A 24,123-nucleotide genomic window follows, 5' to 3' on the forward strand; every position below is an offset into this window, starting at 1 on the left:
CCACCCCACCCCCCTTCCAGGAACGAGGGTGACCCCAAACCAGACCCTCTGCACCTGTTCCCGCCCCACCCCCCTTCTAGGAGTGAGGGTGACCCCAAACCAGGCCCTCTGCACCCATCCCTGCCCCACTCCCTCTGTAGGAACGAGAGTGACCCCAAACCAGACCCTCTGCACCCATCCCTGCCCCACCCCCTCTGTAGGAACGAGGGTGACCCCAAACCAGACCCTCTGCACCCGTCCCCACCCCACCCCCCTTCCAGGAACGAGGGTGATGACCTAGTTCCTGGATGGTTGTTGCATTTCAGGGACCCCAGGGCCATCCTGGAGAACTGGGGCCTCGGGGACCCATCGGAGCGCCGGTAAGGATTCCTCTCTCCACCTGTGGGCCAGCCGGGGTCCGCAGTGGCCCTCCCTGCCTGGCACTTTGGGGCAGCCCAGCAGGGGGCGCTACCACAGGTGCTGTGAGCCCAGCGCCCTGCGGCGACGGCCCTCACAAGGCACCCCAAAATGCAGCTCTGGGGTGGTCGCTGCCCTGGGCCCCTGGGTGGGGAAGCGGTGCTAGGACACAGGGTGGTTGGGGTGCAGGGAAGCCCTCCCCCTCCCCCTCCCCTCCCCTCCCCTCCCCTCCTCCCCTCCCTGACTGGCAGCTCTGCTGTATCTGCCTCCAGTGTGGATTAGCATTTTTATGTTGTGGTTATTTTCCTCTGCTTGGCTTCTTAACTGCCTGTCTCTCAGCACGTTCTCTGGAAAGTTCCCTGTGGAGTGACCTGTCTGGGCTCAGATCCCAGGGCGATGCCAGATCTGTGCGCCTGGGCCGTCCTGTCCCTCTGAGCCCCATTGACATCACGTGTCTGTGGGGACACATATCCGGGGGCTGGTGAGGCCGGAATAAGATCATGGCAGGCGGCCAGCCAGGAGGTGGTGGTTTCCGCATGCTGTGGGCTCTGCTCCCAGTCCTGCAAACCCCTCTCTAATGGATTCTGATGAGCAGGGTCCCTGAGACCGTCCCACGCGGGGTCAAGGACAGCTTCCCCGTGATGTCTCACCGCCCCCTTTGTCTCCCGAGCAGGGCACGAAGGGACAAGAAGGTGCCCGGGGGCCGCCTGGAGCCAGCGGAAGCCCTGTGAGTCCTCACGCCCCACGCGCTTCCTGGCCCGCAGAGGGGGGCTGGGCCCCACACGCCCCTGGGCTCGCGGCTCTGGGCCAACTGTAGGGAAGGGCCGAGCGGTCGGCCAGGGCTGGGCACCTCTGGAGCAGCAAGGAGCAGGAGAGACCTAAGGTCTGTGCAGCGTCACCAGACTTCCAGGGCTTCACCTGCACGCCCAGCCCCTGGCAGGAGTCCCCTTCCACCTGCATGTGGGGGACGCACACAGGGACACACAGACACCCCCTCACACGTGCATGCATTCCGAAACCAGGGCACACCTGCACTGCTGTGCACACGCCCCTGCAGACCCTCCCGGCACCCAGGTGCGTCACGCTCAGGCCTCTGGGCTCCCTGCTGCTGCGCCTGGTCTCCCGCGGGGCCGGGGTCTCCGTGGCGCTGGCGCCGCTGTGTGTCACCGTGCAGGCTCCTCTGTGGCACTGGTGGAACGAACCGCCTCCACACAGCCTCTCCCAGGAGCACCACCCCTCCTCCCAGCTGGAGTGCGCAGGCATAGCCCAGGCCCCCCGTGCACACGGCTGAGGGGAAGTGGGGTCGGCCAAGGGTGGTGACCGACGTGGATGCCCCAGGGTGGGGGCACATGGCGGGCCCCTCCCTGCCAGTAGACAGAGCCCCGGGTGGAGTGCAGCCTGGAGCGAAATGGAAGCTGCATGCAGGCAAGGGGGCCTGGAAGAAACACCAGTAGCCTCCAGTCCTCGGAGAGCTCCCTGCTCCCCCATCTCCATGGCGTCGGCCCCAAACCTCTTCCCGTGGAGTCTTTGTTAACCATGTGTTGCATTAGAATCCACCTCCTCCAGGGAGCATTCCCTGATTCATCCGTCAGAGTCAACACACACACACATACATGCTCAGACTCACATGTGCACATAAACACACGTGCATACACACGCACTCCACCCCCTCTGCCGCTTCCATGCCTTGGTCTTAAGGAACCTTCTGCCTCCCGCTTCTCTGCTCAAATGCACTCTCTGGAGGCCTGGCTCACGGGGCGCTGGCTCAGGTACGCAGGAAGAGGTCCACTTCCCTGTGGAGGGAGTCTCAGGCCAGAAGCAGTTCAGCAGATTACACTGAATGGAGGAGAAGAGGGGTTTAGAGACACCCTGGGGTAACCATTTGTAACCACTACATTGGGTCTTTCTAAACTTCCACCTCTGAATAGGGCACTCCAGGAGCTGCAGGCCCGCCTGGCGCCAGCGGCCCCCCAGGAAGCGTGGTGAGTCATCGGGGGAGGGCCGGGCCACTCGCGCGGGTCGGGGTCCGCGGTGCCCGCCCACCCGGCTACCTCGTTTCTCCTCCCTGCAACCCCAGGTGTAGCCATCCTTCTTCCCATTTTACAGATGGAGAAACTGACGTCCCAGAGAAGGGCACCTGGAAAGTTAATCAGCCTAAGGGCCTAGGTCACTCATGAGACGTCCAAGGGGTAAACCTAGCTGTTAGAACTACAGAAAACCACAGAAAGCCTGTAAATGTCAGGGATGTACAAGTCAGCCTCAGAGTTTGCCGTTAGAAGAGACAAAACACCCCTGAAGGATGCAAAGGGGTCCTGACCCTTAGGGTCCCTCTCAGGTCACTCCCTAAGGTCTCCGCTTTTCACCTTCAAAAGGGAGAGGGCGGCCGCACTGGATGGCGGCTAATGACGGTGAACAGCGCCCTGTGCCCATGTGCCGAGTCCCCTCCCGCGGGGCCCTGCGTCTGCTGACGGGCTGGCTCGGAGAGCCGCCGTAGATGCTGATTTCAGCTCTAACGTTCCCCATAAAACACCCAGCGGCGTTTAGTCAAGGGCAACAGAGAATTTGTCCTCCTGAAGTAGATTGAGGTCAGTCCTGTTTGGTCATCGGCTTATGGACCATCGTCACAGCATTTTTGAGGACAAATATCGGGCATTTTCACATGCCAGGCTCTGTTCTAAGCACTGTACATGTGTTAATTCATTGAATCCCTTCGACCCTGGGAGGTGACTATGGTCACTGCTTCCATTTTACACAAGAGGGGAGACTTCAGTCACGTAAACATGCACTACCTGCCCATCCGCCCCGTTTCACTGCTCTGTTTCCCTCCTGGGGTGTCTGCGGGCCACTTGCACTTGAGCCTCATCTCAAAGTCAACCTCCAGGTGACATCAAGGGCACAGGTGGAGAAGGTCCCTGATGTGAGCCTGCATCCCTAGGTCACCCTCAGCCTCCCTGGTGTCCAGTGTAGGCTGTACCCTGCCCTCTGGGAGCCACAGTCCAGGGTGGGGCAGATGGCCAGGCAGACCGGGCTCTGACAGGGGTGCGTGAGCAGATGCAGGGCGGGGGCACTCAGGCAGGTGGGGAGGAAATGGCCAACCTCTGGAGAATTAAGTCAGAGATGGGGAGCCCGTGGGGCAGAACTGTAGCCTTGGCTACAAGGCATTTGATCACCCTTCTCCGGGGGGGTCACGGGCCATCTTGAAGTTGACCATGTACATAACCTGTCTGCTTTCAGGGCCCACCTGGCATCAGAGGCCCCCCTGGGAAAGATGGGGAGCGTGGTGAGAAGGTAAGATGGGGTGTGATATCAGCACCCGGTGTCTGTTTTCAGCGGTTTTTTTTGTTTGTTTGTTTGTTTTTGTTTTTTGTTTTAGTTTATTTATTTTGAGAAAGAGAGAAAGAATGAGCATGAGCAGAGGAGGGGCAGGGAGAGGGAGACAGAATCCCAAGCAGGCTTTTCACTGCCAGCACAAAGCCAAATGTGGGGCTCGAACTCATGAACTGTGAGATCATGACCTAAGCTGAAATCCAGAGTCGCTTGCTTAACTGACTTAGCCACCTGGGAGCCTCTACATTCTAAGCTTCTTAAAAAGCAGTGGCAGTGGAGGCAGAGGAAGGGGGTGCTGCTCAGGCCTGGGTTAGGGTGCTGAGGTCAGAAGGGACTTTGCAGGTAGAGGAAACCTACCTGGAAACCAGGGAGAGCAGACCTGTGTGTCGGATGGGGAGACTTAGGCTCTGAGAGATCAGGCGATCGGCCCTCCCTCTCACAGCAAGGTCTGTCTGACTTCAAACCCTGCTTTCTCTCAGTTCGGTGCAGCAGCGTATCCATCCCACACCCCGGTGCACACTTAGGCCTTCCCAAGTATGAGAAAGAGTGTTTGCTTATTAGGTGGGAGAGAGATGTGGTGTCTGCACGAGACACCAGCAGCCCAGAGGCAGAGGAGGAGGGTCCACAGCCTTTCAAAATCGAGTTTCACTTGCCTTTTGGATCGCGCCTCTGGGGTTTACGACTGAGAGCCTGCTGCCGGCTTCCAGGGGGTGGAAACGAGGGCTCTGCTGAAAATCTCATTCGCAGGACAGCGGCCCCCACCACACGCACACAGATAATCCACCCGAATGTCAGCATGCCAGTGTGCAGACGGCTGACCCCCGTGCCACCCAGGCACTGGGATTTTCTCGTCTGTAAGAGGAGAATGATGACCTGACAGTGGCAGGATGTGCAGATTAAGTACAGAACGGACATGCTGGGGGGCTCAGCACAGGGCAGGGGAAGAGCTGCGCTGCGGATCCCCCCACCCCCACCCCGTGTGCAATGCCACGTCCAGGACAGGTGTCCTCCGAATGGCAGCTGGTCCGCAGGGGCCCCTTTTAGCACAAGTGCCTCAGCATCTTGATCCGAATCCCTTCGAGTCCACTTCACTCAGAACCTTTTAAAGGAGCGATCATTTTGTCTTTTCTATTTGGGCAGAATTAACAAGAAGAGATGTTACATTTACTGGATTTTAAAATACCTATCTCAGAGAAAAACGATTCATCGTGGAGAAAAATGGTCAGCCGACCTGTGGAACATACCTTGAGTTTGTGGAGTGTTGATGATAAGCCCCATAATAATCTTTATGCGGTGCAGGTGCTAATTTTTGTTTCAAAAGAAAATAATGCCATTGTAAATGGCAGCAATAAAAGGAGAGCACCCAGATGAAGCCAAGGGGGGGTAAAACCCTGGCCCATCTTCTTTGCCTTGATTATACCATATCTGAAGATTGGGCTGTATTCTGGCCACCTTGTAAGTGGAGCACTGATGGCCTAGAAGGGGGTGACCAAGATGCTGGAGGCTTTGAGGTTCAGTTGAGCAGAGTAAATCAGTGCACTGTTGGCACATTCACCACTAGGGGGCGCCAGACACCTCTCCTTGGCTGATCAGGAACCCTGGGCTGAGGCCCCGGCTGGGCTGGGAAGGAGACCTGAGTGGTCTGCAAAGGGATCAAAAGCCCTGGTGCCAGGACATACTCTCTCTGTCTCACGTGTCCCCAAGTTGGCCTGAGGCTTGGGGAAGCTGACCCTGCCCTGGGCTTGCAGACAGGTGCCCTTGGCCCCGCCTTGGTCCTTACTGCACCCCATCTCCATCAGGGAATGTCTGAGGCTCAGCCCCAGGGGAGCCCTACCCGGGAAGAGAAGGCCCTGTGGCTCATGTGGCTGCACCCACGCCCCACAGCCAGGGCTGCCACACGGGGCTGGAGACTTTGTGGTCCTGATGGTGAGCATTTGCCCAGAGCAGCTCAAAGCCCAGCTGCCTCGCCTCCCAGGTCCTGGAAGCTCTCTGTCTGGTTTCTCCTCCCCTGACTTCAGAGCCCTGAGCAGTGTTCCTGTCTCTGAATGTCTACACCGTGAAGAGGGGTGAGATTTTGTGCACGGAATCCAGGCTTGAGTGCTGCATGTCCAGGAGACTTCTGAGACGGCACTCTTGGCTGAATGTAAAACAAAACAAAACAAAAGAAAACAAAACAAAACCATGTGTAACAGGGCTGCCCAGTAAAGGAATAAGGCCTAGGAAGGTGGTGAGCTCTCTGCTCTTGTAGGAATTCAAGCGAAAGCTGAAGGACCTCCCACAAGAGATGCACCGCCCTGGGTGGACAGCTGGGCTATAGTACCATGAATGTCAGGTCCGTTCCCAAGTCCTGCCTTGTATTAGTTTGCCGAGTCTGCTGTAACAAAGTGTCGCTAACGGGGTGGCTTACACAGCACAGACGGACCGCCTGACCATTCTGACCGTGTCTGGAAGTCCTAAATCAAGGTATCAGCAGGGCCAGTTCCTCCTGACGGCCACAGGGGAAGGATGGCTTCCAGAACTCTCTCCTTGGCTTATTGATGGCTGCCTTCACCCTGTGTCTTCACACTGCCTTCCCTCTATGCTTACCTGTGTCCAAATTTCTCCTTTTTTAAAAAATTGTTTTTAATATTTATTCATTTTTGAGAGAGAGACAGAATGCGAGAAGGGGAGGGGCAGAGAGAGAGGGAGACAAGAATCCGAAGAGGCTCCAGGCTCTGAGCTGTCAGCACAGAGCTGGATGTGGGGCTCGAACCCACAAGTGGTGAGATCGTGACCTGAGCTGAAGTCAGATGCTTAACTGACTGAGCTACCCAGGAGCCCCCAAATTTCCCCTTCTTAGAAGGACACAAGTCATACTAGATTAGGGGCCATGACCCTCCAGTATGATCTCAACCTAACAGTGAATTGCATCTGCAAAGATTCTACTTCTCAACTGAGGTATGGGGGATTAAGATTTCAGCATACAAATTTGGGGGAGGGGGGACCGAGTCCAATTTATTATATACGTCATATAGAATAGTCAGAGCATCGTCAGAAAGCCTTCAGTTGGCTGGCTCACCCACCCCTGGAAAGCTACCTTCTGCACGCCATTGAACCTGGAAACTGTACACTTGTCTCTCTAGGGAGCAGCAGGTGAAGAAGGGAGTCCAGGACCAGCTGGTCCCAGAGGTGACCCCGGTGCCCCCGGGCTCCCGGGGACCCCCGGACAGGGAAAAGACGGAGAGCCGGTGAGTGTCACCTCCAGGCGTTTCTGGGCCCATTCGACCAGGTTAGAATTCAAAAAGAAAAGGGAAAAGAGAACAAAAAGAGAGAGGCTGACCTCCCAAGGCTTATGTGAGAGGGTATACATAATCCGTGGGACGTGGCATGGGGGGAGCATTTATTATGTCAACTACGGTCCAGGCACTGAACACCAAACACTTAATCCCAACCACCCTGAGAAGTGAGAGCTTTTTTTTTTTTTTTAAGTCCATTCAGACTATTATAACAAAATACCATAACTTAGTAGTCTCTGAACAACAGAAACTTATTTCTCACAGTTGTGGAGGCTGAAAGTCCAAGTCCAGGGTGTCCGCATGGCCAGGTTTGGGGGAAGACGCTGTTTTGAGTTGCAGAGTGTCCACTTCTCGCTGTGTCCTCACATGATGGAAGGGGTGAGGGATCTCTCTGGAGCCCCTCTTATAAGGACAGGAATCTCACTCATGAAGGCTCCACCCTCACGCCCTGAACACCAAGGGCCCCGCCTTCTAATACCATCTCCTTGGGCCTTCGGATTTAACATATGAATTTGGGGAGGACACAAGCATTCGGACCGTAGCAATATTATCACCCCCATACTACTGATGGGGAATATGAGATGTGGGGGTGGGGGGTGAATCACTGTCCAAAGTCACAGAGCTTGGCTGTGAAGCCACAAGGGACTGGACCCTCCCTTCTTCCTTCGCTCTGGGTTGCTGGCAGTACATCCAGATGTAGAGTTGTGGTTTTAATCCTGGCCATGCATCTGCATCACGCAAAACCCTTCAGCCTGAACTTGAAGATTCTTCTCATTGGCTCCCCCAGATCTTGGTGTCATTGTAGACAAGAAAGAGATCAGGCTTTGGAGTCCACGAGCTCTGCTTTGAAGCCTGGCCCTGCCTGTCCTTGTGGGAGGCTCTAGTAGAAGGATCTTAGGTGGGAACGCAGGCGAAGAGAAACAGGGATTTGCTCAGGGTCCCACGGAGGCGAGGTGGTAGGTGGCAGGGTCAGAAGTCACACCCAAGACACTTATGGCCCAGAAACTGTCATTTCTTTTGTAAAACACAGGCCATGGTGAGACCCTCGTCTCTCTCAAGCCCGCAGTGCAGGGCGCCCACGGCTTGGCTTGTGGTAGATGATAGATGCTCATTTGTGGTCCTGCCATTGTCCTTATGTCATTCATTTCCCCAGGGGCTTCGTGGGCCACCTGGATTACCTGGACCTCTAGGAACCAAGGTAAGTGTTTATCCAAGCAAATCATGATGCCATGGGCTGCCCTGGAAAAGGGACCGTGCACCATTGCATTGTAAGTATCTCTGGTCACTTCTCAGCTTTGCAGTTTACCACATTCCGCTCTACGGCTCCGAACTGCGATACCGAAGTAGCTGCCACACGCTTGGGGTCTAATAAATGTTTGCTGGTCATTGAAGTCGCAGAAGACACTGGCCTTCAACCAGCAGAGCAATAGACCTAAGCAGTTTGCATTTTTAGTCTAATTGTGGTAACAGGCGATCCCCGAGTGTTAGGTGTTTAATACAGTAAACCTCAATGTGTGATTTACACTACGTGTACTGAGAGTCATGGAAGGCAGGGGCTCGGGTCCACATGGCCACTCAGGGACCATGCTCCTCAGGCTAGTGACTGTCCCCTCTCCAGGACCTGAGTCCGCTACCAACCCTTGGTGTCCAATGGAAGGTGAGGGAAAGACAATGGAAAGTTTGGTCTGGTGGAAAGACTCTGTGGGCCAGACCTAGAGGTTTTCATTCCACCCCCCAGCTTCTTGACACAGCAGGGGAAACAGGGTCAAGCTGTGTGTCCAGGGGGCAAAGGGGAAACACTTTGGTAAATACCAGTCATCTCTCCCACAACGCACTTGTGACTATAACTCAGAAAATCTGACTTTGCCCAAGAGAGACTATTTTTTAGAGAGCTTTCCTGAGTGTCCAGGGACACTTCCCTGAAGTTATCTTTATGCTGAATCGTTCGTTCATTGACTCATCTGTGCACCGAACACCAGTGAGTGCATTGTGATTGTACACATGGCACATATCCTCTAGGCTGCTGCCACACGTTGAGTCTTGAGGTGGGCTGTGGGACTGCACTCATGTATGTGACATGTTCCCAACCCTCCGACAGCTCACCAGCCAGAAGGGAAGACAGATGAATGAGTAGGCAAAAGCTAGGATAGAGGGAACCTTGGGGCATAAGGGAGCTCAAAGGAGGCTCCCCAGCCCAGCCTGGTTGGACTGTGAAAGGCTTCTTGGAGGGAGTTGATGTTTGTCCTGGTTTTAAAGTGCTTGCAGCAGTTGGAAAGGGAAGAAGTGAGGGAGAAGGGTCTTCTCCCTGCTGAGGCAGGATATGGAATGTGCCCAGAGACCCGCACGTACTATGAACGCATCCACCTCCAATGAAATGTGATTTGACCAACTCAGATGCTTGAACTTAAGCCTGTGGGTGAGTCAGTCACTGATGGACATTGAAGTGTTTATTTCTTTTGTTTCAATTTAACATACATATAAAAAAATCACAATAAAATCTTATATAATTATTTTTTATCCACTTGTGTGTATTTATGAAAACAAATTTCAGTAATTCTTCTTGTGTGCCTTCAGTGCCATTGCCTGTCACCCCCAGATCAACTTTCTTTTTTTTTTTAAGTTTATTTATTTATTTTGAGAGAGAGTGTACATGCTCACATGAGTGGAGGAGGGGCAGAGAGAGAGGGAGAGAGAGAATCCCAAACAGGCTCCATGCTGTCAGTACAAAGCCTGATGTGGGGGTTGAACTCATGAACCATGATATCATGACTTGAACCCAAATCAAGAGTTGGATTCTTAACTGATTGAGACACCCTGGTGCCTCCCTGTGCCACTTTCTGAGTCAACCAGCACTTTCTGCAGCACGCCCCCATCCATTCCAGCTGTGTTAGGATCTAGCGCTTCTGGAAGCCATGATGGGAAGATTTATCCCAGGCCTCAGATCCCCATCTACTTAATAGTAGCTACAGTTTTTATTCTGTAGCTGTATCTTTGGGATCTCAACCACAGAACCACAGAATGTGTTGCCTTTTAAATTGTGTATAAAAGACTTATTCACAATAATATCCAGGATAAGAAGTTTGAGGCCCCCAAATAATTGCTGCATCGACATTACATGTCTTTGCTGCATGGTTTCGCCTTATTCAGACAGGTGGCCTCTGTTAGCATCCTACGCTTGCACCAGTTGAAGTCATGGTCACTAATGTGCATCCCCTGGTAGTGATTTTGTTGTTCATGATCAAAGTAAAAAAAAATGGGAGTGTTCTCTGAGTGATCTGAGCAAATATATGGCAGCTCCCTCTTTTCTGGAGGGAAAAAACCCAACCTTTGAAACAACCTCTCCTGAATTAAGGGGCATATAAAATAGTCCCACGTGCCTGGAGTAGTGGGCACATGTGGAGAGGGGTAGGAGGCGGAATCCAAGCTCTGGAGGGCCTTCTGGGTCAGCCGCCAGCCCAAGGCATGCATCCGAGGCCCCTGTGACGTGCTGAGCTCCACATCTAGGGGGCAATCCTCCTGTGCTCTTTTCTCCCTGAGCGGGAGGCTTCAGCCTCTTAGAAGAAAGGCATGCAAAGGCACCAGAAATGGCTTAAGATGTCCTTTCCCTGTGATTACTATTTATGAGTTTAATAAAATCTGTCTCCCAGGCAGAGTGTGGGGGAAAATCGATGATATAATACAAATAAAAATAGTTGTCTGACCTTGTGCTGTCAAAGGTACATGCTCAATAAATATCAGTGATCCTTGAGGCACCTGGGTGGCTCAGTTGAGCATCTGACTCTTGATTTCAGCTCAGGTCATGATCCCAGGGTTGTGGGATCAAGCCCCACACTGGGCCCCGCACTGAGCATGGAGTTGCTTGGGTTTCTTTCCCTCCCTCTGTCTCTCTCCCCAACTTGCACACTCTCTCTCTCTAAAATAATAACTCAGGGGCGCCTGGGTGGCTCAGTTGTTAAGCGTCCGACTTTCGCTTAGGTCATGATCTCGCGGTTCATGGGTTCGAGCCCCGCGTCGGGCTCTGTGCTGACTGCCAGCTCAGAGCCTGGAGCCTGTTTCAGTCTGTGACTCCCTCTCTCTCTGACCCTCCCCTGCTCACGCTCTCTCTCTCTCTCTCTCTCTCTCCTAGAAATAAATAAAATATTAAAAAAATTTAAAATAATAACTCAGGGGCGCCTGGGTGGCTCAGTCATTTAAGCGTCCGACTTCGGCTCAGATCATGATCTCACAGTTCGTGGGTATGAGCCCTGCATCGGGCTCTGTGCTGACAGCTCAGAGCCTGGAGCCTGCTTCTGATTCTGTGTCTCCCTCTCTCTGTGACCCTCCCCTGCTCATTCTCTCTCTCTCTCAGAAATAAATTTTAAAAAATAAAATAAAATAAAAATAAAGCATGAAGTATGGAAACAGATGACCCATTCCTGTGTTGATATTGTATATATTTATAAGTTAGAATGTTGTTTAGAAATAAAGATTTCCATAGTTCATTGGCACTAGGAAGTAGGTTTGAATTCAAGATCTTTAATTGGAGAACACGCTCCTACATGGGTTGGAAGGAGGGAAGGATGAAGAGAGACCAGAGAGAGTGGCTGCTGAGGGTCCCCTCCCTGTGCTGTCCATGGTGCTGACCAGAAACCGCTGGCTGGAGGAAGGGAGCCATATAATGATTTTCATTGGCAGCCCCTCTTCCTTGATTACTCATAACTGCAGGAAGGTTCTTAAAGAAGCCTTTCCTTTTCTTGGTTGGCACTTATTTCTAGCAAAATGAACAGGCTTTGCCTTCATACAGAACTGGGTTAGGGTCCTGGTTCAGTGATCTGTAAGATAGATGGCTGGAAGCAAGTGGTTTACTCTTTCTGAGACCTTCTGTCCTTTTCTGTATAAATGAGTAAAGCATATTTAACTCCCAAAGGGCTCCTGTGGAAAGAAATGATGTCATTCTCTGTCCACAACCCGCAGTTACTCATGCATTTCTTTCCTGGGCGCTGTTGGACTGACCCAGAATGTCCTGCAGCCAAAATATTTTCTAGAGTCCCTATCACACATTCTAGCTCCTGTGCCCATTTCTTCTTAATCATAAGCCTTTTTCCTTTAGCTGACAGAGCATTAAGGTCTTTTGCCCTTTTCTTGGAGTCTTTTTCTAAAAGTTTCAGTCCATTAAGCTGTAAAGTGTTGTTGCTTTGGGGAAATGTTAGCATCATAATGGGCCATAAACACAGGAAAGGAACCAGGTCTGGCTACCTTGTAGTAGAGAAACCGTCAGAGACTCAGATTCCAGGGAATGGTCCCTCCTGGCTCTGTCAAACTCCTTCCTCTGTAAAAAGTTGATTTCGGTCAAAGGCAGAATTTAGAACCTGACAAAATGTTGGCAATGATGGATTCACTCATTCCGGCACTCAGGAAATAGCTATTAAAGCCTGCTGCTGGTGCCAGGTCCTAAGCTGGGCACTGTGGATGCAAAAGTATATCGACCTTGAACCCAACACAGAGTCTGACTCATTCTAGGTACTTGACAAATGCTTGTTCAATTAATGGATAAATGAATGAGTGGGAAGCTTCTCCTTTTAAGATACTTACGTAGAAGCCAGAGCATCAGACAGACACTATGGGAGAGCAGTGTGTTAAGGTTAATGAAGACACATGCAGACATGAATGGGAGGACAGACAGGAGGACAGGCAGAGTTGGGTTTATGGAAACGGATGGTTGGGCCAGTCGTATTTGATGGGTCGGCGTTTGGAAGGTTAAAACATGGATGTATGGTGTGTTTAGCTGGCCATAGTTAGGATTTGCTGGTGTGTGTGAGATAGCCTCAGGAGGAAGAGGGGAGCCCAGCTAAAACAAAATGATAAGAAGACAATTTACATGCAATACTTTAAAGAGAAGCTGAGATGTAAAGGGATATGGATTTCTCTGGCATTTATTTGTGTTTATTTTCTGTCTTCTAATTCTGCTGATAAAGTAATAACACATTTGTAATAATGTTAGATTATCTCTTACCTTTTAAATGAGTCTTCATAAGATACATGGGAGTTTGGTAGAATGTTCTCTCCCTGTTTTGTTGATTGGTGAGATCCCTAAGGTACAGAGAGGATATGGGACTCACCCAGGCTCCAGGACCAGTGAACATTGTCCTAAAACCCGACCTAGAATCACCTGACTGCCTGTTTGGACTCTTCCCATGTGGCTGTCTCATTAGTGCGGTGCGCTTGTGACTGACATATCAAGGAGCATGTTCATCTTTGGTTCATTACATGTTTTCCCCATTTTGCTTAATTTTTGGTTTTCCTCCCTTGTCCACCTTTCCCCAGGCATACAGATTAGATTTTCTAGCAGTCCCAGCAGCTTGTACTTCATAGAATTGAGCCATGGCACGTTTATCTAAAGAAACAGTGTTCTGTCTGGGACTTGTAAGACAATTTCAGGAGGGGCCTATTTACAGAGGGAAGGGAAGGGGTATAGGGGTGCTGTGACTCTATGGAAGCATGGCCTCGGTGGACGAGAAGGATAATGGGTACAGATGGTGTTACTAGAGAGAGGTTTGGGGTTTAGTTCATCTCTGGTAAGAACTTCACAAGTCCTGTCCCTCCACTTTCCATGAACAAGATTTCTCTGCAGTATGTATTGGAAATGGGCATCATTTGATCTTGAAACCTAGGGCACTACTAGTAATAAACAGGCAGCAAACATTGGTTGAATGAATATAACTTGGGTACTCATCCAGGCAATAGTCAGAAGCAGGCAAGCACATCATCTTAGAAACATTACTTTTCTTAAAGGTCCAAAATGTAAAATTTTCCAGTTGAAATGATGGTTAGAGGGAAAGCTGATTATTAATGGGATTATTTTCATGCTAAAAGCAGAAACCTCAATAAGCAATGTGTTGCCTAGCAATGTCAGGCTCTACCTCAAATCAGATTGGTGCACGTTATCTCATTGGCTCCTCACAGTAACCTTCTAAAGCTCTTTTTGTTTGACCTACGAGTTCACTCATCCCAGGGATATTAAATAGCTTCAATAAGATCAGGCACCATTTCAGTGTTAGGCTTGGCTAGAGCTCAGCTGACCTAATATAGGTGCACAGTCTCTCGCACAAAATGGATGGAGCCGTATGTGTTCTGGGCCAAATTTATTTTGGAATTAGAAAGGTAGTCATTTGCAAGCTCTAGCTGTAACATTTACTGTGGTGTGTGGGCCAGCACACCTAGTCAAACTCTTTAATATTGATGCAACAGAAGCCTGGAAACATCCATAAAAACGGGATCACCCAAGGGTGTAAGGAGCCTGTGTCAGCAGCAGTCAGACTTTGCTGCCAGTTGAGTTAGGGTAAGCCCTTGTGTTCAGAGGCTGAGGATTTTGAAATTGTGGATAAAATGGCATGATTCAGTCTCGGCTTCCTTCACCAGGAAGAGGCAGACTTCCTTCCCTTTCTGTCTTCCCATCCAAGTCCAGAATGGTGGGTGCATTACAACAGGAAGAACCACAACAGCTAACTTGCACGGAGCGCTGAGCCAGGCTGTGTCAGGCATGGTGCTCTGTAGGTGTCCTCTGGTTTTGTGAGCACGCCACCTGCTGGTGTGGTGGCTCCTATTGTTACTCCCCACCCCCCTTTGTAAAAAGCTCTGAGAACTTGTCACTGTTTTGAGTCAATAGTGAATGAGCCTTGGAGACAGAACTTAAGTCCACACTCTATTAACCACTGTTCGCAAAGGCAGTGGTTATAGGTCAGTCATTCTTGCCTCTCCCAACCCCTGGAAACATGGCCTGCAAAATATAGGTACTCGGCAAAGTATTGGCAAAGTATTGGCGATTTGGGAGCTGATTGGAAATGTAGGTACATAGTAGAGTCTGGGGTGAGGTCAGGATGGGGGCGTGATGAGGTCTGGAGAAAGCAGGAAAATTTGGAACTGTGGTCACATAAAGGGGGATCATCTTGTGATAACCACACTGGGAACCATGGTCAGAGCTGGGGCATGGTGCCTTGAAAGGCGCATGTGTGGTGGACTGGGTATGTGATGGGCCGCATAGGGTCTGTGGGGGGGACACGCAGAGTCCAGGAGGCAAGAGAGGTGTTGATGGCCAGCAGTCAGGATGGTCGGAGGGGCATGATACCTTTTGTACGCTGGCTCTCTCCTGCTTGAAACTGACCTCTTAATCTTATTTTTCCTCTTCCTAGGGGGACCAAGGTGCACCTGGGATCCCAGGCTCCCCTGGAAACCACGGAGACCCAGGCATTGGGGTGGCTGGCCCTCCGGTGAGTCTTTATGTTTCCAGCACTTCCTCCCTCACCCTCTGGCCCCACAACCACTCCCTGCTGGCCCCGGAGTGAATGCAGAGCCCACGCCTTCCTGCAGAGACCCTCCCTCTCCCACCAACCTGGGAGTGGGTCATGGTCCTCTAGTCCATCGGGGTGTAGACCTGTCTACTGGATTTGTTCTCGAACTTGGTGCATTTTGTATGGGAATAAGGCTTTGGGGAAGATCAAGACTTGTCCAATCGAAAGAGGAGAGAACAAAATTCATTACTATTTTTTTTATTTTTAGCGTTTATTTACTTTTGAGAGGAAGACAGAGAGAGAGAGAGAGAGAGAGAGAGACAGAGGCCTGAGTGTGGGAGGGGCAGAGAGAGGGAGACACAGAATCCAAAGCAGGCTCCAGGCTCCAAGCTGTCAGCACAGAGCCCAATGCAGGGCTCGAAATCACAGACCATGAGATCATGACCTGAGCTGAAGTTCGACACTTAACCAGCTGAGCCACCCAGGCTCCCCAAAAATCATCAATATAAAAAGAAAACAAAAATGACTCACTGGCCGAACTTTGTAAATCTGAGTCTTAGCCTATGAAAATGAATTGGCCAGAGATGGGGTGTGATGTGGGGGAAACAGCAAGCTCTTGTGTATTTTAGGCAAAGTGGGTTTATTACCCATCTTCCTCTAGTTAGTCCACAGGTGAGGACATAAATGGAATCAAGGACAGTTTTCATACAGTCTCCAAAATAAAATCTATGCAGTGGTCCTGAGATATCAGTAGTTTGATAAATAAGTCACATCAGTCTGGTAGATGTGAGTCTGGTTGTTGTGAGTCTGCAGATTCCCTAGAGGTGGAATCTTTAGAGCTTAATGGAGATTGCAAGGACCAGGGATGCTGGGGTCCCCATCCAAGTGGAGGCTAGCCCTCAATATTTTCAACCAGCCTCTGCCTGAATATCTTGAGAAATAGAAGACACTTCTTTCAAAGGCAATACACCTGGATTTGAAATGTAAGCAACTATTTCTATAGAGAAGAGACATTTAGTAGAATTTTTTTCCCATTGAGAGTAGGAATATGGTCTTCTGTGTCTTTCACCCATTGCTTCTGATTCTTCCAGTTTGTGTAAGAAAGATCACACCTCCTGCCCCCTCTTACTGAAGTATAGCCTTCAGAGTGTAAGGCCAGCATTCCATCCTGGTGATTTATCTTCTGTGTAGGCCCTTCTTTCCTACCAAGACACACAGCACGTTAATGAGGCTCCTTAAAATTGTATCAACGTTTTTCTTGACAGCCATGTTGTTCGGTCCACTTGGGCTGCTTTAACAAACATAATCATAGATTGTGTGGCTCATAAACCACAGAAACATCTTCCCCACAGTTCTGGAGTCTGGAAGTCCAAGATCAGGGTGTGAGCAGATTCACTGCTTGATGGTCCTCTTCCTGATTCACAGATGGGTGTCTTTTCTCTGTGTCCTCACATGGTGGGGGAATGAGGGGCCTCTCTCTGGGTTCCCGTCTCTAAGGACACTCATTCCAGTCATGAGGCCTCTGCTCTCATTACCTAGTTTCCTCTCGAAGGCCCATTCACCAATACCATCATGAGGGAACTTTGGTTTCCGTATAAGAATTTCGCGGAGACACAAACATCCAGTCTGTAGCACCTGTCTTACTATTATTTAAAAGAAGCTCAAATACTCAGTCCTTTTCAAATGCTATTACTAAGCCTCATAATATCCAAACTATCCATGTATTGTTGTTGCCATTATTTAACCCAGTCTAACTCCACCCCTACTCAATGTGACCTGAATATAAACCAGAGCAGCACATGACCCCAGCCTCTGCTTGGTTTGCATTCAAGAAATACAGACCACAATAAAAACTGATTAAAGGATCCCCACTCTTTGTCTCTCAAATAATTTGAAAGGAAACCCAGTTCATTACTCACAATATCAGTTGTAAAACAGAAACCCCCTTTCCTTCTGCCTGTGGTCCTTTTACATCCCACTGTTGGTCATGGGTCCCTCACTCTGTCCCTGAAATTCTCCAGGGGAACGCCCCCAGCTTGCCTCATTTGCTCTCCACCAGAAACGACCATCTCCCTTTTTTCTCACCCCTAGCAATGGGGTGTGGGGTGCCTGTCTCCCTAAAAGTGCCCAAAAACCATAGAGCAGGCATATGGAATCCCCTTGGGAATGTCTAATTTTAGTCTGTTTTTCTTCCAAAGAAATTCTCAGGTAGAACAGATCCACCAACTTCATTACATCAACCTTATTTTTTGTCTTCAGCTATTTTTTTTAGCCTTTTGGTAGCTGGAAGGAAAAATATGACCAGAGATGCAGAGATGAAACATAGGAGTTCAGGCGTCCTTATTTCTGAGACCCTCCTCCTCACGGGCCTGATCTGGAGTGAGGGTTCTGCCTCATGTAGGAATTAAGCCTAGAATAGAAAAGTTACTGTAAGGGAGGCTGTGAGGTGAATGTGGGACTCTCAGCCACTCAGCAGGTCTCTGTAGATCCCGGTATGTTCCCTAAGGGCTCACCGTGTCAAGCCCTTAATCAGAAAGCCAGTCCGGGGGAGCCTGGGTGGCTCAGTTGGTTAAGCATCCGACTTCAGCTCAGGTCATGATCTCACAGTCCGTGGGTTCGAGCCCCGCATCGGGCTCTGTGCTGACAGCTCAGATCCTGGGGCCTGCTTCAGATTCTGTGTCTCCCTTTCTCTCTGACCCTCCCCTGATCATGCTGTCTCTCTTTCTCAGAAATAAATAAAACATTAAAAATTAGGAAGGAAGGAAGGAAGGCAGGCAGGCAGGAAGGCCAGTCGGGAGAGGTAGACATAGTCCACCCCTCATCCCACTTGAGAGCCAGCTAAAATCAGCCATGAAATATGTTCATGCCTAAGTGATTCCACCTGAAAAGTAATTGGCTGGCTGCAGCCAAGGAGCTGTAAATCAACTCTTTATTGTCTTTCCTCCACTTCAGCTTATCACAAGCTTCTGTGGTAGACGAAAGCTCACTGAATTTTCATAAATCCTGTCTTTGGCCCCTTGCCTAGGCTCCTGATGGCCTGGGAATCTGCACAGAGGATGCAGGGGTGCACTGAGCACCAGGGGAGGTGAAGGAGGGTCGATACCAGGCGTGTGGGTTCACCAGGGATGCAGCTGCCCCTTTACGGAAGCAGGGCTATTTGCCGAGTGGTCTGGGTCTGGCCTGGTGCTGGGTGCAGAAGCCTGCGTACCCAGCACCCCCTGCAGTGCTGGGAAAGGTACCCCACCACTCGGTGACGGCTGCTTTCTGCAGAAGCCTCTCTGGAGAATAGGACCCAGTGCAAGGAGATTATTTGGGAAACGCTCCAGAAATCACCGCTTAGGAGGTGGCGCTGTGGGGGAGGGAAGGGAAGCGAGGGAGGCTGTGTTCATGAGAAGGTTTGGCTGTGGACGGCGAGGGCCCCCTCTGCCGACAGCCTGGGAGAGGCGGGAGACGTGGTGCATTGTGGGGCTGTTCTCCAATGGGGGGCAAGGCGGGGGTGTGCGTGTCCCCACTCCTGTTGGCTGGCTGGTGAAGGCTGCTCCCTGGGAGGCTGACACCTAGGAGCTCTCAGCCTGTCCAGCCCTTGGGCTGAGAGCCCCCCTGTGGTTCAGGGAAGCCCAGGCTGCTTTCTGTGTGGGGCGTTTGGAGAGGGGCCCTGGTGGCTGGACGACATCACTATTTTCCAGGTTAACAATCTGAGGTTCACGAGGTGGAGTGACTTGGCCAAGGTCACATAGCTAGTCCTGGGCCAGGGCCAGGATGCACGTCACTTCCCACATCCCCCCAAACCAGTTCTCTTGGCCTGTGTCACCTCGCCTGGTGGCTGCAGCAGAATGAACAGGATGATCTATTTCCATTAAGTGCTCCCATTAAGGATGGATCAGGTTATAAGTTATTCTTCACGTCCTCCCTCCTCTGGCATTATGGTCCGAGGCCTTGGGCTTCCAGGAGCAGAGCCAACCCACTGGAAGGCAGCCCTGGCTTCCCTCCAGCCTGTGCACCTCTCTGGACAGGGGGATGGGTGGCAAAGCAGCTGTGGGGGGGCTTGGCTTCTAGATTCAAGACATTCCCAAAAAATCCCTTTAATCTCCAAGTTGCCTCTGATCTTCCTTTAGCAAGGTTTTAAACGCTTAAAAATGATCCAGCTTAGGCCTGAGGGCAGATCAAAGTGCTACTGAACCTCACGGAAGCCGGGAGCTTGAGGTCTGTTCCCCGCCGATGGCCGTGTTCCCCGAGACTCGTGCCTTCCGATTCTGTCCGTTTCTTCATGGGTGACGTGCCGGAAATTTCTGCAGCATCAGCAGGGGCATTGAGAGGTTACATCATGATGATATTGGTAATATCACCCGGTAGCCTGCCTTTGACCTTCTGATGTCATAAAAACCCTCCCCGACCTTTCTTTCCCGTCCACAATCTTTTGTACTGATGCCTTCCTTGGCGTGGGTAGAGTCACTGGCTCACTGTTAGGCTGACAGCCCGATGGAAGAAAGAAGCATGGAGCTGATGACGTGCAATAAAATGTGTCAGTGTCTTAACAGTTTTTTTTTTAACTTCCCCATCCTCTAGGAAATCATATAATAAGACTAGAGATGAAAGTGCCTGAAAGGTAGAACCGTAATCCCAGTGAGCCCGCCTGTCGGCCTCCAGGGGGCAGCAGTGAGCAGGGCATCCAGGACTAGCCGGTCCTGTTTTCCTTTTCATGTTACAAATGAGACAGAGGGGTGACACCACTCGCCTGAAGTGACAGTTGGGATGTGGCAGAGCTAGCATTGGGCCCCCCAGCATTCTGATGCGCTCCGGGCAGGGACACGTTTATGCTCACAAGTCTTCTCCGGGACAACGTCTTCTCTGCGCATCGTGGCTCTTGAGCTATGACTCAGGAGGCTAGCGGTTCTCGGGTTCTTTCTTTATTGAGGTACAGTTGACACACAATGTCACGTCAGTTTCCTGTTGTACAGGAGCGTTGGTTTTTGTTCATGTGTCTTATCTGCCTGTTTGGTTCCATTCCTTTGTGTAGAAGAACCAGAGAGCCACTTGGGTCAGGCTGCCCCAAGCAGGAGCCTGGCCAGTTTCCCTCGAAGACGAGTTGGTGCAGCCACGTGGCCACTTATCTGCTCTGCTTGGGGACGTTTCTCAAGCATCTCTCAGTAGTTACCCCAAAGCTGATGCCCAGGGAATGTGCAGGGCTTCGCTCACAGACACGCACACCCATCCTGTTCTGTGTGCAGAGCGAGGTGGGGAGAGCGTGGATAGTGTGATGCCCACATATCCCAGGGCTCTGCGTGTGACCGGGAGCTGAGTACCCCATTCTGGGCATTTAGATTCAAGTCCTGGGATCTTTTGGTTGATGAAAAAAATTATTTATTTTTGTTTGTTTATTAATCCATTTTGAGAGAGAAAGAGCATGAGCAGGGGAGGGGAGAGAGATAGAGAGAGGGAGAGAGAGAGAATCCCAAGCAGACTCCTCACTGTTGGCATAGAGTCCGACACAGGGCTCAAACTCACGAACTGTGAGATCATGACCTGAGCCAAAACCAAGAGTTGGACACTTGACTGACTGAGCCGCCCAGGTGCCCTGAAAAAAGTTTTAAAACAAGTTTCCACTGTCATTTCTGACTAGGAGATCACCTTTCAATCTCTGTCACTAATACTAAACACTTACAGTGAGCCAGGCTCTTGTTCTGGCCTCGCTCGGCCTCCCTCCTTCCTTGCTGCTGGCCTCCCCCGTGCCCATGGCCTCCCCCGTGCCCATGCCACCCTGGGGCCTGGAGCTGAGCCCATCAGTAACTCAGAGGCCTCTCCCAATGGGCACTGCAGGCCCTTCTCACCCAGACAGACCCCGGCTGCCCTGGGAAAGTGTGTCTGCAGCTGCCAGGCATCCCCATGTCAGGGAAAGGGACTGCCCTTCCCTGCGCAAAGCTTGACCTTCCCTCTGCCAGCGTCGTGCTTGTCCCTTCTCTGCCTGTGAAGCCCACCAGCATCGTCCCCCAGCCTCTCGCCCCCGGCACCTCTGGGTAAAGCCTCTCAGACTCCCTCAGGCAGCTGTCAACAGCTCTGGCATCTCTCAACCCAGACCCACTGAGTCACTGCTGGTTATTAGAAGGGGGCTTTTCCTTACTTGAGCACCGAGTGTAGGCATCCTCCATGATGACCACCTGCACTTCCCCCAAGCCCAGCACAGAGCCCAGCACACGTTAGTGTTCAGATAAGAGACCACGGAGCAGAAAATGCACCTTGGTGCTAGGTATATCAGTGGGGGGGAGGGGGTGGCAGTGAGAGATGACCAACCTTCAAAGGAGGGAAACAGTGATGGTAGCATAGCAGCATAGAGAAAGAGGGTTCAGTGTATCTAGAGCCTCTTGGGACCTTCAGTTTGGTGAGTTTTCCCTGGCTGTAATTATCAGCAAAGAACAGAAGTGTTGTGGTGCATGTGTATGCATGTGTGTGTGTGTGTATGTGTGTGTACTACATATATAGTGTGTGTGTGTGTGTGTGTGTGTGTGTGTGTGTGTATATATAGTATATGCATGTATATATAGGGTATATAGTGTATATATGTAGTATATACAGACATACACTATATATACTTATATTTATGTATACTTTATGTATGTATAATATATAGTGTATGTAATATACCTGTAGCATAATATACATAGAGTATCTAGTATGCATATAGTATATATATAGTGTATATAATATATATACAGTATAATATACCTTTAGTGCAGTACACTGTATAGTAGACATAGAGTATATACACACACATTATGCACGCACTATATATGCTTATATTTATCAAGTATATATACTTTATATTTGTGTAGTGTCTATAATATATAGTGTATGTAATATACATATAGCATAATGTACATATAGTATGTAGTATACATATAGTATATACACACACATACACTATATGTATACTTATATTTATCAAGGGTATATACTTTATATTTAAGTAGTATATATAACATACAGATAGTATAATATACATATAGTATATAGTATACATAAAGTGCATATATATAGTGTATATAACATACATATAGTATAACATACGTATAGTGTATAGTATATAGTATACATATAGTATATACGCATACATAGTATACATATACATATAGTGTACATAATAGAATATGTACATATACATATGTATACATACATACACATATGTATATATACATATAGTATAATATACATAATTACATATAGTGTATAGTATATAGTATACATATAGTATATACTCATACATTGTATACATATACATATAGTGTACATAATAGAATATGTACATATAAACATATATACATGTAGTGTAATATACATAATATACATACAGTGTATAGTATATAGTATATGTATAGTATATACTCACACATACACATACGCTATATGTATATGTATATTTATCAAGGAGGATTCCATATATGCCAAAAGGATATTTTGGGAGAATAGCCAAATGAGCCCCATGCAGCCACACTGAGTTCCACCAACCAGGATCCCTGTCCAAGCCCATTGCTTCTTGTTCGTCCTCAACTACCCTCCATTATTTTGAAGCAAATCCCAGATGTATTTCCTTTTATCTGTAAATAATTCTGGCATATTTCTAAAAGATAATGACTTTTTAAATGCAACCACAATTCATTATTACGCTTCCCAAAGCAATTTTGTAATATCATCAAATATCCAGTCAATGGCCAAGTTTCTATTTATTCCATAAATACTATGCTTCTGTAGTTCTCTCTTGTTTGAATCCAGACCCAAATAGAAACAGTAATTGGTTGATTTTTTTTAATTTCCTTTATAAATATGTAGACTTCCCTCCATCATTTTTTCTTTCCTTTTCAATTTATTTATTGATGAAACAAGATTTATTTTTTGGTCTCATAGAGCATCCCACAGTCTGGAATTTGCTAATTTAATAGCTTAACACACTGCTCTGTGCCTGTATTTCCTATCCATCAGTAATTGGGCCTAGAGCCTTGATCAGATTCAGGCTTGATGTGTTTGGCAAGACTTCACAGGGAGCGTGTTCTTCCGTCAGGAAGCACATGATATCTGGTGGTCTCTCTTGTTGTGATGTTCTTACCCTTTGATGTCCAATGCTTAGATCAATTAGCACATCAAGGGCTGCAAATTGATGCCTTTCTTGTTCTCCCAACTCTTTTTTATGTATCTGCTAGAATACTTCTAGATGGAGGAAAGGTCCCTCAATTATAATTTACTTATTCAGTGGTACAACTCATATGGTTCAATTCATATGGAATGTTCCAGTCTTCTCCTTCAATAATTTTCAGATAATGACTTGATTCCCTAGTGTCTTGCAAAGATGATTAATTAGGTGCTTTTGTTCTTCATCAGTAATTTTGAACCCATGGATTCAAATACATTTGATGTGTTTTTATATATTGTGGTTATCTTTCTGTTGATGCACAGATTGTCTTAGCCGCTGCCAATAGGAGCTTATCCCAGTTGACCCTAAGTACTCGGGACACAAGCCTGTGGTCTTTGATAGTGTCCTTGCTCCTTGGAATGACAAGGTGCTCTAGATTTGTGTACATTCCTTGTCCAGATCTGAGATCAGTCATTTCTCCAAGGAGCGGGGTTTTCTTCTAGTGGAACATGGTATCAAAGGCCAAGATACGTGTGTTGGGATAAAGTGGCTCTTAAGCAAGCATATCAGAGGGCATAATCTTGGAAAAGAGGGTTGTGATTGGTGAAAACATGTTCAGGCTTCATGTTTAGGAATGCCACCATATAATCCTCCTCAACACTTTTATTAAATTTCTTAAAAGTATCCTGATAAAAGAGCTGTGAGGGTGGGCCATGGAATGGCCTAGTTCTCTACGAAT

The 24,123-nt window shown here is 49.3% G+C and overlaps 1 protein-coding gene across 1 annotated transcript in view; it reads left to right on the plus strand.

Annotated features, from left to right (window-relative positions):
• LOC120232338 (collagen alpha-1(XXII) chain) overlaps positions 1–24,123 on the plus strand; it is a 334,176-nt gene that overhangs the window by 236,589 nt on the left and 73,464 nt on the right. The window contains exons 34-40 of the mRNA XM_039232993.1: positions 306–359; positions 1,070–1,123; positions 2,325–2,378; positions 3,631–3,684; positions 6,846–6,950; positions 8,152–8,196; positions 15,167–15,244. Coding sequence (XP_039088924.1) covers positions 306–359; positions 1,070–1,123; positions 2,325–2,378; positions 3,631–3,684; positions 6,846–6,950; positions 8,152–8,196; positions 15,167–15,244 — 444 coding nt within the window. The remainder of the gene's footprint in view (positions 1–305; positions 360–1,069; positions 1,124–2,324; positions 2,379–3,630; positions 3,685–6,845; positions 6,951–8,151; positions 8,197–15,166; positions 15,245–24,123) is intronic.

The sequence above is a fragment of the Hyaena hyaena genome, unplaced genomic scaffold (assembly GCF_003009895.1).
Source record: "Hyaena hyaena isolate Hyena2069 unplaced genomic scaffold, ASM300989v1 scaffold_69, whole genome shotgun sequence".
Taxonomy (NCBI): domain Eukaryota; kingdom Metazoa; phylum Chordata; class Mammalia; order Carnivora; family Hyaenidae; genus Hyaena; species Hyaena hyaena.